At 41.4% G+C, this 16,977-nt stretch overlaps 1 protein-coding gene across 1 annotated transcript in view; it reads right to left on the bottom strand.

Annotated features, from left to right (window-relative positions):
- Window positions 1–3,965: 3,965 nt before the first annotated feature.
- The window catches only part of LOC132377873 (cadherin EGF LAG seven-pass G-type receptor 3-like), a 511,939-nt gene continuing 498,927 nt past the window's right edge, over window positions 3,966–16,977 (bottom strand). The window contains exons 53-55 of the mRNA XM_059944310.1: window positions 12,785–12,924; window positions 9,336–9,395; window positions 3,966–4,912 (exon numbers count right to left, since the gene is read on the bottom strand). Of these exons, the coding sequence (XP_059800293.1) occupies window positions 4,892–4,912; window positions 9,336–9,395; window positions 12,785–12,924 (221 nt within the window). The 3' untranslated portion in view covers window positions 3,966–4,891. The remainder of the gene's footprint in view (window positions 4,913–9,335; window positions 9,396–12,784; window positions 12,925–16,977) is intronic.

Genomic DNA, 16,977 nt, shown 5'->3' with positions numbered 1-16,977 from the left:
TGTTAATGAGAGGTAGCTAAAGAAATGTAGATTAGAACATTGCTCAGTTCTGAGTTTATTATTTGCTATGCATATACCCAATTTGGTAGGAGACTGGAGTCTTAAAAATGTAGAAGACAATGGTATGTTAATGAGAGCTAGCTAAGAGATGTAGATTAGAATATGATTAAGCCAATTGATAGGAACAATAGGGACATGATGTACGTGTAGTATGTGTAATACGCAACTATAGATTGATTACATATGCTAATACAACTGGACAAATACTATAAAAAATGCTGTGTCCAGAGATCGGTGGGCAATCAGCGACTAGCTCAATGACTGTCTCAGCTTTGATTTGCAAATTAAAGTTTAACCCTTCTTGAAGAATCTTCTGCATCTCCTGGTCTTTTGTAAGGCACGAAAAACCACGACACTATCCACCTTATCTATGCCCCTCATAATCTTGTAGACCTCTATCAAGTCACCTCTCATTCTTCTACGCTCCAAAGAGAAAAGTCCCAGCTCTGCTAACCTTGCTTCATGTGACTTGCTCTCCAAACCAGGCAACATCCTGGTAAATCTCCTCTGCACCCTCTCCATAGCTTCCACATCCTTCCTATAATGAGGTGAACAGAATTGAACACAATACTCTAAGTACGGTCTCACCAGAGATTTGTAGAGTTGCAACATGACCTCTCTACTCTTGAACTCAGTCACCCTGTTAATGAAGCCTAGCATCCCATAGGCCTTCTTAACTACCCTATCAACCTGTACAGCAACCTTGAGGGATGTATGGATTTGAACCCCAAGGTCCATTTGTTCATCCACACTCTTAAGTAACTGACCATTAATCCTGTACTCAGTCTTCTGGTTTGTCCTTCCAAAATGCATCACCTCACACTTGTCCGGATTGAACTCCATCTGCCATTTTTCTGCCCAACTCTGCAGCCTGTCTATATCCTCTTGTAACCTTCAACAACCTGCAGCTTCATCCACAACTCCTCCAATCTTCGTGTCATCCACAAACTTACTCACCCATCCTTCCACCTCTACATCCAGGTCATTTATAAAAATCACAAATAGCAGGCGTCCCAGGACAGATCCCTGCGGCACTCCACTAGTCACCGACCTCCAGGCAAAATACTTTCCTTCCACAACTACCCTCTGCTTTCTTCCTTTAAGCCAATTGTTTATACAAACAGCCAAGGTTCCACTTATCCCATGCCTCATGACTTTCTGGATGAGTCTCTCATGAGGGACCTTGTCAAATGCTTTGCTAAAGTCCATGTAGACCACATCCACTGCCCTACCCTCATCAACCCTACCTTGTGCTTTATAGGGTTGATTTTATATTTAAACTTATTTTGCAACTTTTGAACAACTGTCTGTAAAGTTTGGCCTACCGAACACTCAATTCTTTAGATATCAACAAATCAGACCTTTTATCAACCCTTTAATACCAAACTTTCCTGAGGTACCTGTTAAAAAATGTTGTGGATTTGTTTCTTCGTATGAACCCATTGGGTAAAGATTTAATTTCTACTATTCGAGATATGTTAGTGATATTGTGGCAAGCCCCCCTTGACAAAATTAAAACTGCCTGGGAGCATGATTTAAGTTTTCCTTTGTCCAACATGGTTTGGGATTAAATTCTCAAGTCAGTTAATTCAACTTCTCTATGTGCTCGCCACTGCCTTTTACAATTCAAGGTGGTACACAGGTCTCATATGTCTAAAACTAAATTATTGCGGTTCTATCCTGATATTAGTCCCTGTTGCGATAAGTATAAAAGGGGTGAGGCTTCTCTTATTCACATATATTGGGCTTGTCCTGGCTTGCAGAAATTCTGGAGAGACATCTTTTTAACTTTATCTCATATACTTGTACAATGTCCTGTGTATGTTACTCAAAATGGCTTCTTTGGTTTGTTAAGAGCAGGAATGCTTCTTTGTCAGATAAGTGTTTCTCTCGCCGTTGTTTCACTTTAGAATGGCTGATATGGTAATTGTATTCATTTGTTAATCAATGCGGAATGCTATTGTGTCTTGTGATGCTGGGAACTTGGGGGAGGGGTTTTCGCGGGTTTTTGGTGTGAGGAAGACGCCGAGGAAGGTGGACGTGTGCTGGACTGCTTGTAAGACCACCGGGGTGGTCCCAGGTGCGACGGCCGGATGGGTCGATTGGTTCGTTGATTGAGCTCCAATGAGTGCACTAAACAGACTGAACTTTGATAAGTTGGCGCCTTTTGTTTTTATATATATATTGTATTGCCTAATACTCTTTTAATTTTAGTAAACTCTTTAAAGTGTATTTCATAACGGTATTCGTTGTGGGTTTGATACTGTTGGCGGACGCGAGGCATAAACTCGATTCTCACAGCACCTGCGCGAACGGGAGGTGGGTTGGTGAGTTGCTGGAACTCCGTTTTCCCTAGACATATACCAGCCTTTTGGGTAAGTGTTACATACTTAATTGCTACTTGGAACCTAACCCACTGATTGCTCTTTTTGGTACTTCGGGAGAAATTGACATGCATCTGATTCCGACTAAGCGTGGTACATTGTCTTTTGCCTCTCTTTTGGCCAGACGTGCAGTCCTTCTTAGGTGGAGAGATGCTGCCCCACCCACTCATGCTCAATGGCTCAGAGACATTATGTCCTGCTTAGACCTTGAGAAGATTCATTATTCACTTCTTAATTCGGACATAAAGTTCCAAAGGGTGTGGGGACCTTTTCTTGAATATTTTCATAATTCCCATTTAGATTAAGGGTGCATCCCTCCCTTTTTTCTTTTACATTTAAATCCCTTACTTCCAGCTTCTTACGGTTAAGATTTATGGGTTTTTAACGTGTAAACATATTATAGTTTAGGTAGTAGGCAATATACCTTCTTTTTATAAATACAGCTGTGTGTTTTAACTTTTTTATATATTGTAAGGTTGGCTTGGAGTTGGGTAGTGGGAGGATGGGGTGGTAACTAACTTTATACGATTCTACTATAGGTGCTTTTCTTAATTGTTATGAACTATACATTCGATATGTTTGTTTTGCACTGTATAAAGCTCTTTTTTTGTTTTGTCGCATTGTAGAAACTCAAAAAAAACTTATTGTGCACTTTTTGTTTTTGTTTAATGTGTTCTTCATGCCTATTGTGTTTTTTTTTATGCTGGATCGGATCCAAAGAAACAATAATTTTCTTCTTTACACTCCTGTGTTAAGGAATGTTAACAACCAATCCTCAATCATAAATCTTGAATGCCCACCCTACATTGTCCCACATTTGGCAGTTTATCAGGTCACTTCAGAGAACAGTTGAGAATCTGCCACTTCACTGTGGATCTGCAAAGTCAGATTTTATTTCCTAGTGTTTAAATGATAGGTCTTAAATTAGACACCAATCTAATAGTTTTGTGATCCCCAAACCTTTCCTTCCAGGTTTATTTTAATTAATTTTGATTAAATGAATTTTAATTCCCTGTTGCCATGGTAGAATTTGACCTCTTACCATTAGACCAGGTCTCTGGCTAATATGAACCATAACATAACCATTATGCCATCATGCCTGACTCACCTGAAGTTACTGGGTGACAGGAAATGCATTAAGTAAATCAATAACTGCATTTCTGTAGCCTCAGTAAAATACAATACACTGCTATAGTCACACGCATCTACTGTATTACATACTGTATATAGCAACATTACATCTAGATCTTATATATGCTCTGTTACAATGCCACAATTATTTAAAGAATATAAAGGCAAATTACTGATAAGACCATAAAACGTGGGAACAGAATAAGGCCACTTGGCTCCTCGAGTCTGTTCCATCATGGCTGCTTTTATTGACCCTCTCACCCCCATTTTCCTGCTTTCACCCTGTAATCTTTGACACCCTGACAATCTGAAACAGTGTACATCTTTATATTTTCAATTGGTTGTAAATGATAAAATAATGAAATAATTATCATGCAAGATAATTTGATAATCAATTTGAACATTTAATTTTGATGTTTTACATTGTATAAGCAGATAATTAAAATGCAACTATTAAAATAAAGGTTAATTTCAAAAGGTTCATTTCTGTGGCATAGTCTAATACGTACTTGGAAAATAATCTCAGAAATGATGGCGTTATTTCTATAATCCCCTGAGTTTACTGCCTAACTAAGAAAACGTATGGGACCTCACCTGACAGAGAGTGTATCTGATCAGACAGTGAATACCTTTGATCTGAGAAAATTCCTGAAAATAAACCACCAAGCTCTTAGACCATTCCATGATCCTGATTTAAGATGGCTCCATCCCGAATGTTTTGACTAAAAGGAAGAATTTACTGTAGGGAAGGGGTGCAGGTATCGTAATGACAAGAGATGCTGCTGGAAGAAGATTAAACAGAAGTCAGAAAAGAAAATTTGCTGTTTACATGATATCTTGAGGCTTGATCAAATCGGTTTTATCTAGGAAGAAAAGAGAATTAGAGAGATAGAGAGACAGAAGGAAAAAAGAGATAGAGAGTTAGAGTGAGTATGTGTTAGCATTTGAGTTAGAGAGCTAGAGAAAGAGTTAATTAGAGAGAGTTAGAGTTCGTGTTAGTGTTTGAGTTAGGAAATTAGAGTTAGAGATAGAGTGAGTGAGAGAAACCTCCAACTTGTTTCAAAGGTGAAGTGCTCCCTTCATCCACATCCTACATGTTTACGGGATCTTGAAGTTACAGAGCATTCATGTGATTTTGTAGCTTCCTTCTTGATCACTCCTCGTTTTTCTTTACCACACAAGTCAGATTGTGCTAGATTCTACTGTTTTTCTTTTAAAAAAATACACTGGAAGAATGGAAGTCTTCCGTTTTGCTTGGTTTTTGTCACTCGTTTCCAACGATGTAGGTGATATATTCCTCCATCACTCTTCAAGTATTAAAATTTTGTGTTTGTTTCCTAAAACAAAATAAAAGAAAATAGTTCTGATGTAGCCAAGTTCCATTTTGCTGCTGAGATGAGTCCATCTGCTTCTGCTTATATCTACAGTAAAACAGACCCCCCCATCACAAAATAAAACATGCTCCAGCCATTCAACAGGGAAGTTAAAAAAACAATGCTAAACTGAAGTGAAACTATTGAGGAAAAACAAAATTGAATTGAATTGACTTTATTGCTTACATTCTTCATATGCATGAGGAGTAAAAATCTATATGATACGTCTCTACCTAAATGTGCAATGTGCATTTATAGTAATTTGTAATAAATAGTATGTACAACAGGATAGTCAATATAACATAGAAGTACAGTTGTGTCAGCATGAGTTAATCAGTCTGATAGCCTGGTGGGAGAAGCTGTCCCAGAGCCTGTTGGTCCTGGCTTTTATGCTGCGGTACCATTTCCCAGATGGTAGCAGCTGCAACAGTTTGTGGTTGGAGTGACTCAGGTCCCCAATGATTCTTCCGGCCCTTTTTACACACCTGTCTTTGTAAATGTCCAGAATAGTGTGAAGTTCACATCTACAGATGTGCTGGACTGTCCGCACCACTCTCTGCAGAGTCCTGTGATTGAGGGAAGTACAGTTCCCATACCAGGCAGTGATGCAGCCAGTCAGGATGCTCTCAATTGTGCCCCTGTGGAAAGTTCTTATGATTTGGGGGCCCACACCAAACTTCCTCAACTGTCTGAGGTGAAAGATGCGCTGTTGTGCCTTTTTCACCACACAGCTGGTATATGCAGACCATGTGAGATCTTTGATGATTTTTATGCTGAGGAAGTTAAAGCTGTTAACCCTCTCAACCCCAGATCTATTGATGTCAATAGGGGTGAGCCTGTCTCCATTCCTCCTGTAATCCACAACCAGCTCCTTTGTTTTTGCGACATTGAGGGAGAGGTTGTTTTCTTGACACCACTGTGTCAGAGTGATGACTTCTTCTCTGTAGGCTGCCTCATTATTATTTGAGATTCGGCCAATCAGTCTAGTGCCATCAGCAAATTTAATTAGCAGATTGGAGCTGTGGATGACGTCACAGTCATGGGTATACAGGGAGTAAAGGATGAGGGCTTAGGACACAGCCCTGAGGAGCTCCTGTGTTGAGAATCAGAGGGGTGGAGTTGAGGGAGCCCACTCTTACCACCTGCCGCCGATCTGACAGGAAGTCCAGGATCCAGCTGCACAAGGCAAGGGTCAAGGCCATGGTCTTTGAGCTTCTCGGCAAGCCTGGAGGGAATTATGGTGTTGAATGCTGAACTGTAGTCCAAGAACAGCATTCTCACATGAGCATCCTTCTTCTCCAGATGTTTAAGGATGGTGTGTAGAGCTGTGGCTATTGGGTCATCTGTCAATTGGCTGTGTTGGTAATCAAATTGTAGGGTGTCCAGTGTGGTTGGCTCCAAGCTGCAGATGTAGTCCTTGACCAGCCTCTCAAAGCATTTGCTGATTATTGAGGTGAGTGCGACAGGACACCAGTTGTTCAGACATGTTACCCTGGTCTTTTTAGGTACAGAATCAATGGTGGGTGTTTTGAAGCATGAGGGCACTCTACACTGGGAGAGGGAGAGATTAAAAATGATTCTAAGAAATGTTTTGAAAAGGTACTGTGGCAATGGGGAGGGAATTACTGAGAGTTGTACTTAGTGTGATTGGAGATGCATTTACCAATGATGAGTGAAGGGAATGGGGTTGTAGTTTGAAAAAAGATATGTACATTGGAGGTGATGAAGAGAAAAGGAAATTCTGCTGAGACTGGAGAAGACGTACTCAAGTAAAGAAGGGATGAGAAAATGAAACTGTTTAATTCAGGGGAGCATGGGGAAGGGGAACAGCAAGTATTGGGATGGATGGTGGCTGGTGGAGATACGTTGACAAAAAACTTTCAGTAGGGTGAATGAGCCAGAGAAAGGAGATTGGACATTGGCCAATGAGGCATAGTGATGAAAACATCTGGAATAAGCCAATCCAAACATGACTGACCTCAGTGCCAGAGAGTATCATTTTGTTGCTGCCTGACCAGTCTCTTGCCAAGAATCCTTGCTTGACCCACACTGAATGCCCATTCATGACCCACTTGTAAAGCTTTGCTCCTTATCTAGGATTTTTTCCGTCAGTTGGTGTGAGACTAGATCTGGAGGTCATAGTGAAAGGTGAAATATTTAAAGGAAACCTGAAGGGGAACTTCTTCACTCAGAGGGTGGTGCAACAAACTACCAGTGCAAATGGAGGGTATGGGTTCAATTGCAACATCTAAAAGAAGTTCAGATAGGTACATGGGTGAGAAAGATATAGAAGGCTAGCATCTGGATACACATAAAAGGGACGAAACAGAAAACTGTCAGAAATAGACTAGATGGGCCAAAGGGCCTGTTTCTGTGCAATAGTACTCCATGTCTCCATAACCATTAGGAAAGAATAGAAACATTGAGTAATATAACAATTTCCTGTCAGTTGCAGTTTGACTCCAGGCTGAAGATCGCCAATGTCTTTCATCGCTAACCCCACCCAAAGCTGAGGTATATAGTCAGGTCTCTTTGGGTTTCTGTCTTGAGACCATGAAGAAACAAAGATTTTGGTGACATTTACTGATCCCAATCCTTTTCAAGGCGTCTGTGGATCTGACAGTGCTTGCTGGAATAATCCATGTTATTACCAATGCTATTCAGTAGATGGCACATTGCACACACCTTACCAACAAGAAGTCAGGTTATCCTCTACTGACTGGAACTCGGAAGAGTGAAAAGCGATCTCACAGAAACGTGGCGTTTTTAAAGGGATTAAAAATAATCATGGGAATTTATCAAGAATTCCTCCCAGAAGCCTCAGGGGTATGTAACTCCGAGTCTTCTCTTCTTCTTTGTTTCCGTCTTCATTATCCACTTTCATCAATCATCGACGTAGTTATTGGGCATCCCATACTCAAGATCTTTGCCACCCAGATGGTCAAGGGCAGCAGGTGCAGGGAAATTCCTCCAACCACAAGTTCCCCTCCAGAGTCCATTTATAAATAATTTACTAGTTATTTATTGTCATTCAGTCTAAATCCTGGAGTTCCCTGCCCTGTGGGATTACAGTGTTTCAAGTCAAGGATTTGCCACAACCTTCCAGGATAATTAGAAATGGGCTTTAAATGTATAATGACACTAAGAACCCTTTTTTGTACAGTATGTCTCACCACCGCTGGTGCACCTCTGTAGCACAGCAGTTAGTGCCATGTTATTACAGATCAGGATGTCAGAGTTGTCTGTAAGGAGCTAGTACATTCCTCCCCATGAGTGTGAGGGCTTCCTCTGGTTCCCTCCCACAGTCCAAGGCCGCTCTGGTTAGTAGGTTAATTGTAACTTGTCCCATGATGAGTGTTAAATCGATGGGTCGCTGGGCAGTTTGACTTGTTGGGCTGGAAGGACCTGTTCCATGCTGTATCTCTAAATAACATAAGTTAGTGCAGAAACAGTAGAAAATGGAAAGGATTTGTGTGTTTCTCTGGATTTCCAGCACAGGCAGAATCCCTACTGTTGTCAGTTATTCCCAAATTCTGTAAAGAGAGTAAATGTACTATTTTCCCTACTCTTTTAAAACTTTGTTCATTGTAGATCATCCATTCCATCTTCTGCTGTTTTTGCACCTAGTGGGACATACTGCAAAAAATAGGCTTTTGGCAATTGATCAACAGGTCATTCATGAACCCCTTGTACCTATTATAGTTAGCTTGGTAATCTGTGCATTTCAATTTTGCTTAATTTCCAGTTTGCTTAATTTTGACGGAACCCAACTCCCTTTTAGTTAAAGATACTGCATGCCTGTGTTTTTGATGTGGCAAATCAAATATTTCAAAAATCCTGGTATCAAAGATGCCAGCAGAAACACTTGGTACTTTCTTTCTCAGTTGTCTATTGGATCAAGCATCTTGGCCTAGAACTCGACTATGGACAGTTGTGTAAGGAGGAGGGTTGGGCATGGGGCAGGCAACCCCATAGCAAAAGAAGTTTCAAATACCTCATTGCTGAAAAATTAAGGATCTTCAACAAGAAGATGTAAAATGGGCTACACCTGCAGTCAATTTCAAAGACAGAGGACTGTGGTGTACCACTGTCTGCAGCCATGCCCCAGTAGGGATGAGGGGCTTAAGAGAAAGCTGAAGAATTTCCAACTGGATATAACAAGATTGTGCAAGCTGCAATTCATGGACAGTGAGGTTGAAGTTTATCACTCATCTACAGTGCACCAAAGTAGAGTATTTGAGTTTATAGTGGTTAAGTAAGATCATAAGGAAGCAAGCATAGCTGACAAAGAATCTACTGATGCTGAATGAATTGCCCTGGGTTTGCTTGGAAATTTTGTATTTACGTTAAGCAACACATAAGACTTTACATTAAGAAAGTTACTTACACTGGCAAGGCTGAGCTCGGTATCCTGCTCCTGTGAAGGAGGTAGTGAGAGATGTCCATTCTGTAAATAAGAGATCAGATTGTTACCACACCAATTCAGCATTGAGCATCACTGCAAGTCCTGTCATCAAACAAGGTGAAATATTACCTCTGTTCCTCCGTCCACGGTCTGACCCTGCATGGTGTTTCCAGCATTTACTGACTCTACCTCAGTTTTCAATACTTCTAATTTTCCTCTGTTTGTCTGTCAGGACCTCTCATAATTCTGTGGCCCTCATTTAAATCTCTTTTACTCCAAAAAAAAAGCACTCTGTTTTACCAGTCTCTCTTCAAAGATGGTTCCCAGGACCAACATCATCTTCCTAAATCTACTCTGCATGCTCTCCTTTGTTATCATATCTTTCCTGTGGTGAGGTGGCAGAAATACACGCAGTGATCCATCATTGATTAGACTGATGAAGATAAACAAGATTGCATATGCTAGACATAGACACCAGATTTTGAAGATGCTGGGTAACTTGAGCAACACACAGCTGATTTATTGGGCTGAGACCCTTCATTGAGATATACTCCAGGCTACTGTGGGAGGCGAGGGAGGAGATTGCTGAACCTCTGACAATGATCTTTGCATCATCAATAGGGATGGGAGAGGTTCCCAAGGATTGGAGAGTTGCAGATGTTGTTCCTTTATTTAAGAAAGGGAGTAAAGAAAGACCAGTGAGTCTTACTTCAGTGGTTGGTAAGTTGATGGAGAAGATCCTGAGAGGCAGGATTTATGAACATCTAGAGAAGCTCAATATGATTAGGAATAGTCAGCATGGCTTTGTCAAAGGCAGGTCATGCCTTACATGCCTGATTGAATTTTTTGAGGATGTGACTAAACACATTGATGAAGGAAGAGCAGTAGATGTAGTGTATATGGATTTCAGCAAGGCATTTGATAAGGTACCCCATGCAAAGCTTATTGAGAAAGTAAGGAGACATGGGATCCAAGGAGACGTTGCTTTGTGAATCCAGAATTGGCTTGCCCACAGAAGGCAAAGAGTGGTTGCAGAGGAGTCATATTCTGCATGGAGGTCAGTCACCAGTGGAGTGCCTCAGGGATCTGTTCTGGAAGCGCTTCTCTTAATGATTTTTATAAATGACCTGGATGAGGAAGTGGAGGGATGGGTTAGTAAATTTGCTGATGACACAAAGGTTGGAGGTGTTGTGGATAGTGTGGAAGGCTATCAGAGGTTACAGCGGAACATTGATAGGATGCAAAATTGGGCTGAGAAGTGGCAGATGGAGATCAACCCAGGTAAGTGTGAGGTGGTTCATTTTGGTGGGTCAAATATGATGGCAGAATATAGCATTAATGGCAAGACTCTTGGCAGTGTGGAGGATCAGAGGGATTTGGGGGTCCGAGTCCATAGGATGCTCAAAGCTGCTACGCAGGTTGACTCTGTGGTTAAGAAGGCATACAGTGCATTGGCCTTCATCAATCATGGGATTGAGTTTAGGAGCCGAGAGGTAATGCTGCAGCTATATAGGACCCTGATCAGACCCCACTTGGAGTACTGTGCTCAGTTCTGGTCACCTCACTACAGGAAGGATGTGGAAACTATAGAAAGGGTACAGAGGAGATTTACAAGGATGTTGCCAGGATTGGGGAGCATGCCTTACAAGAATAGGTTGAGTGAACTTGGTCTTTTCTTCTTGGAGCGACAGAGGATGAGAGGGAAGGGATGGGGCAAGAGCTGGTAGATGGTGGGAAGAGCATGGAATAAAGGAAGGGATGCAATCTCAGTGGCTCTCCAGAAACACCTACTTCAGGATGTTTTTCATTGACTGTAGCTCAGCATTTAACACCATCATTCCCATGATAATGATTGAGAAGTTACAGAACCTGGGCCTCTGCACCTCCCTCTGCAACTGGATCCCTGACTTCCTAACCAGAAGACCACAATCAGTGCAAATTGGTGACAACGTATCCTTCTTGCTGACGATCAACACTGGTGCATCTCAGGGGTGTGTGCTTAGCCCAGTGCTGTACCCTCTATACTCATAACTGTGTGGCTAGGCATAGCTCAAATACCATCTATAAATTTGTTGATGATACAATCATTGTTGGTAGAATCTCAGATGGAAACAAGAGGGCGTACAGGAATGAGATATACCAACTTGTGGAATAGTGTCGCAGCAACAACCTTGCACTCAATGTCAGTAAGACGAAAGAGCTGACTGTGAACTTCCGGAAGGGTAAGACAATTGAACACATACCAATCTTCATAGAGGAATCAGAAGTAAGCAGTTTCAAGTTCCTGGGTGTCAAGATCTCTGAGGACCTAAACTGGTCCTAACCATTTTGATGTAGTTTTAAAGAAGGCAAGACAGTGGCTATACTTCTTTAGGAGTTTGATGAGATTTGGCATGTCAAGAAAAACACTCAAAAACTTCTATAGATGCACTGTGGAGAGCATTCTGACAGGCTGCATCACTGTCTGGTATCGGGGGGTGGGGGGGGGGATCTACTGCACAGGACCGAAAGAAGCTGCAGAGGGTCATAAATTTATTCGGCTCCATCTTGGGTACTAGCCTACAAAGTACCCAGAACATCTTCAAGAAGCGATATCTCAGAAAGGCAGCATCCATTACTAAGGACCTCCAACACCCAGGGCATGCCCTTTTCTCACTGTTACCATCAGGTAGGAGGTACAGAAACTTGAAGGCACACACTCAGTGATTCAGGAACAGCTTCTTCCCCTCTGTCATCCGATTCCTAAATGGACATTGATCCCGTGAACACCACCTCACTTTTTTTTAATATAAATTATTTTTGTTTTTGCACAATTTTAATAATCTATTCATCATACGTATACTGTAATTTATTTCTTTCTTCTTCTCCTTCTATATTATATATTGCTTTGAACTGCTGCTGCTAAATTAACAAATTGCACAGCACATGCCAGTGACAATAAATCTGATTCTGATTCTGACCTGACCAACCCAGGGCAGAGGATTACGGCAAAATGGTGTCAGCGGCCCCAGTCAGGGTGCTGGTCTTAAGTAAAGTCAGCAAGTTATATTTCGAAGTCAGGATGGTGGAATCTTCAGGTAACAGGATTTGGTTATAACTGCTGCAATTGTCCTTCTTGATGGTAGAGGTCATGACTTTGGAGCAGTCTTATTCTACAAAGTAGAATGTGTTCCTAACTAACCCACACCATGTAGCTTTTATGGGTGTTAATTGACTCTGTAACACACAGGATTAGCAGGGAATTTGCCAAGTACTCTCTGGTCTGAGGAAGGGAGATTGGAAATGAAAAATGTTTCTGCAGTTGAAAAAGTTGTTATTTCATCTTACACAAGGACATCTGCCAGAAGACTTGAAATCTTGGCAATTGGTATCTCTAATAAACCAAAATGTAGGATGACTACTAATTAAAAGAAACAAAGAAAGTAACAGACCATACAAAGTGCTGAATCAGGAGGTGAATTGTGCTTCATTATGCAGTACGTAACAGCGTCATGCACCGTGGTAAAAAGCTGAGCCTTGCTGATGTTTTTTCCGAAGAAGTCTCCTTGTTCAAACTGCTGAATGATAGCCCCTGAAAGAAGCAAAATTCAGTTAAGGGCCTGTTTTGATCTGAAGTGCACTCTGACCTGCAAACAATTAAGCTGAGAGCTAGCCTCAGGAGCCACACCACCAATTATTACCCGTTAGGCATCAGGCTCCTGAACCAGAGGGGATAACAGCACTGAACTGTTCCCATAACCTATGGGCACACTTTCAAGGTGCTTTCATCTCATGTTCTTGGTATTTATTGCTTGCTTGTTTGTTTGTTTGCTTGCTTGCTTGTTTATTCATTCATCCATTTATTTATCTATTATTTATTTATCTATCTATTTATTTATTTATTTATTTATTTATTTATTTATTTATTTATTTATTTATTTATTTATTTATTTATTATTTCCTTTTTTCTCCGCATTTTGTATTTGCCAGCTTTTTTCTCTTTTGCCCATTGGTTGTTTGTCCATCCTGTAGGGTGTGGTCTTTCACTGTGTTTCTTGCATTTACTGTGAATGCCCACAAGAAATAGATCTCAGGGTTGAGTATGATGACATGCAGTACTGTGTAAAAGTCTTAGGCACATGTAAAAAAAATATGTGAAGTAAAGATGCTTTCAAAAACAATGGAATTAAAAATTCTAAATATCAAAAGAAAGAGCAACAAAGAGTAAAAAAGCTAAATCACATCAATATTTGATGTGACCACAATAGCACCAATTCTCTGTCACACGGTTTTATAATAAGAACGGCTGGTAGATTGTTCCAAGCAGTTTGGAGAACTTGCCACAGTCCTCCAGACTTGCTTGCTTCCGTGTCTTCAAGTTAGCTCATTCTCAATGATTTTGAGATCAGGGCTCTGTGGAAGCCATACAATCTGAAACCATATAAAATCTAGTCTAGAAAACTTCAGACTTTTGGACAGTACTATATATATACTTTGATAATATATTTAGTTTGAAATTTGAGCTCATGGGTCCTGAGACCTGGGTCTTAGAAGAAGTGAATACCTGCAAGATAATGAATCTCAGAGTTGTATATGGAGTCATATACCAGTATATACTTTGATAATGAATTTACTTTGAACCTTGAAATCGCCACCTGATGCTTATAGTGCCAATGGTGGCAAGAAAACTGCATGGAAGGGTTAAGTTTTGTATACTGGGAGTCCCTGTGTCACTGGGCCAGAAGGGAGGAGATGTATTCTGAAGACATACTCCGTTATACAGAAAGAGATAAAGAAATCAACTTGAGTTAATTTCATGTGCACAAGAATGCTGAGGTATTATTCAATGAAAAACTTGCATGATTTTATTTTCTTTAGGGATACAGCATGGAACAGATGAGCCGCACAACCTAACAGCCCACCTATTTAACCCCAGCCTAATCACAGTACCATTTACAATGAACTATTTAACCTAGTAGCCAGTGTGTCTTTGGACTGTGGGAGGAAACTGGCACACCTGGAGGAAACCCACATGGGAAGAACATACAAACTTCTTACAGAGGATACTGGAATTGAACTGCTGACTTTGGAATTCCCCAAGCTGTAATAGCATCCTGCTAACCACTATGTTATGATGACAGAGATAGCAGAGAGTATAAATTATGCACAAATTTTACATAAAATTATACCACAAAGTATTAAAAAAAAGACTGATCCAAAAAAAAAACAATTCCTTAGTACATAGACACAATTGAAGATTCATCCATGGTAGGGGATGGCCAGAAGTTGGTACTGGGTAGTGTTCTAACCAGTTGTTTATTAGTCTCCCATACATTCATATTGGGGAGGGGTCTAGAGATGTACATGGCGAATGTTTACAAAGAGTGGCATGGTTGATCTATGGCTGACTTACCAAGAGCTGTCTGAAATATGCTGGATTCCCTGCAGGAGCCATTGATGTGCCTGCTTCAGTCCTTTGACTAATATGTTGTTTTGTGGGAGAGCACATTGGACAATCTCACCTGGTTCCTCTACACAACCTCGTTGGTCAAGAAAGTACAGCAGCATCAACATTTCCTGAGGAGACTGAGGTGAGCAGGTCTCCCCCACACCCCATTCTGACCAATTTCTACAGGAGCTGCATCACTGTCTGTTACAGGACCCCACTGTAAGTCCCTACAGAGGATTGCAGGGACTGCTGAGAAGATGATCACCTATTAGAGAATTTTAATCAGGAGTGCTTCATACACAGGGCCCTTGTCAAAGATCCCTCCCATCTGTCCAAGAATTTCTTTGACCCCTACCATCAGGGAGGAGGTACTGTTCCATTAGGACAAAATCTGTTAGGATGGGGACTCCCCCAGGTCATAAGGCTACTGGACTCCCTGCCACCACATATGAATCTCATGTTACAGTCTCAGCATGTATGAAGTGCCAGTAGGCTTATACTTTTACTTTTTAACTTATATCGTAAATGCATCTTATTATTTGTTAATTTATTTATGGTAATTTTACAAACGTTTGAATTTTATGGGTTATGTGTGAGTTATATGTACTGTGTTGTGCACCTTGGTGCAGAGGAAAGTTGTCTCATTTGGCAGTATGCATGTGCATGGTTGACTGACAATAAACTGAACTGGAACTTGAAATCTCTACAAACCATCACATTCATAGCTTGCTCAGATGAACTCTTGACAGAACCCAGGTCATTCCAGGATTCTTTGGAGGTAATTTCAACCAAAGGCTGCTGTCCAGTGGCTTACAGGATTTAGTCCAAATCTGATTAACCTCTATATTGGAGCTCCCCAGGGTTATTGAAGACCTGGCTTTTGACTTTACACAAATTCTGCCATGGTTCAGCCAATAAAGAGGCATACAGCAGTGAGATAATTCAGCTGGTTGATTAGTGTTGAACAACAACCTTGCCCTAAACACCAGCAAGACCAAGGGTTTGACTTTGGCAGGGGAAGTCGGAAGAACACCCACCAGTCCTTATTGAGGTGTCAGTGGTGATCCTTGACATCAGCATCTATCCTGGACCCAACATATTGATGTAATTATGAAGGAAGCATGCCAGCAGCTCTTCTTCATTAGGAGTTTGAGAACAATTGATAAGTCACCAAAGCTTCATCCCAAATTTCTATAAGTATATAGTAGAGAGCCTTGTGACTAGTTGCGTCATGGTCAGGTATGGAGGCTCGAATGCACAGCATTGCAAAAGGCGATAGATTCAGCCAGTTCTATAATGGGCATAAATCTTCCCACTATTTCGGACATTTTCAATCGGTGGTGTCTATAGAAGATGGTGTCCATTATTAAAGACCCTTATGGGTAGATGGAACTCGTCAGCCTGAGAAGGCAGTCCATCTAAGAGAGGGAAAACTCTGATTTCAAACCTCCACTGCCTTGTGGCCATATCCACTTATGGGAAAGGCTTCGGGAGGAAACCCTGAGGACAAATCTGGAGCTGGAGTCCCTAAGGCAGTCTGACATTGTCTTCAACCTCGCTCTGGCAACTCCTGCGCTGACATTGGTGCCACGCTGTATTGGCCCTTGCCCTTCCCTTGGAAAATATCGGTGTCATGGAGAGGGGAGATTTGCTGCATTGGCAACTGCTGGTCTTCCATACAACGTTGCCCAGGCTTGCGCCCTGAAGAGAGACTTTCCAGGTGCAGATCCATGGTCTCATGAGATTAATGGATGCCATCACATATGGTCTGGACCATGCCCTCTTTGCCTTTTTACCACAAGCGAGGAGGCACAGGAGCCTGAAGACCCATACTCAATGTTTTAGGAACAGCTTCTTCGCCATCAGATTTCTGAACGGTCCATGAACCCATGAACACTACCTCATTATTCATCCTTTACACAATTTATTTGCTTTGATAACTTATCAGGGGCACCATGATAGTTTAGCAGTTGGTGCAGTGTTATTACAGCTTGGGGCATTTAGAGCTTGGAGTACAGTTGCTGCATAAACGTCATCTGTAAGGAGTCACTGCATGGAATGTGTGGGTTTCCTCTGGCTGTTCTGGTTTCCTCCCACAGTCCAAAATCCAGGTAGTCATTGTAAATTCTCCCATGCTTAGGTTAGGGTTAAAATCGGGGCTGTCGGGGACAGGGTGGTCTGGCTCAAAGGACCCAA

This window comes from Hypanus sabinus, chromosome 19, assembly GCF_030144855.1.
Source record: "Hypanus sabinus isolate sHypSab1 chromosome 19, sHypSab1.hap1, whole genome shotgun sequence".
Lineage (NCBI taxonomy): Eukaryota > Metazoa > Chordata > Chondrichthyes > Myliobatiformes > Dasyatidae > Hypanus > Hypanus sabinus.
This window is presented reverse-complemented; position numbering and strand designations above follow the sequence as displayed.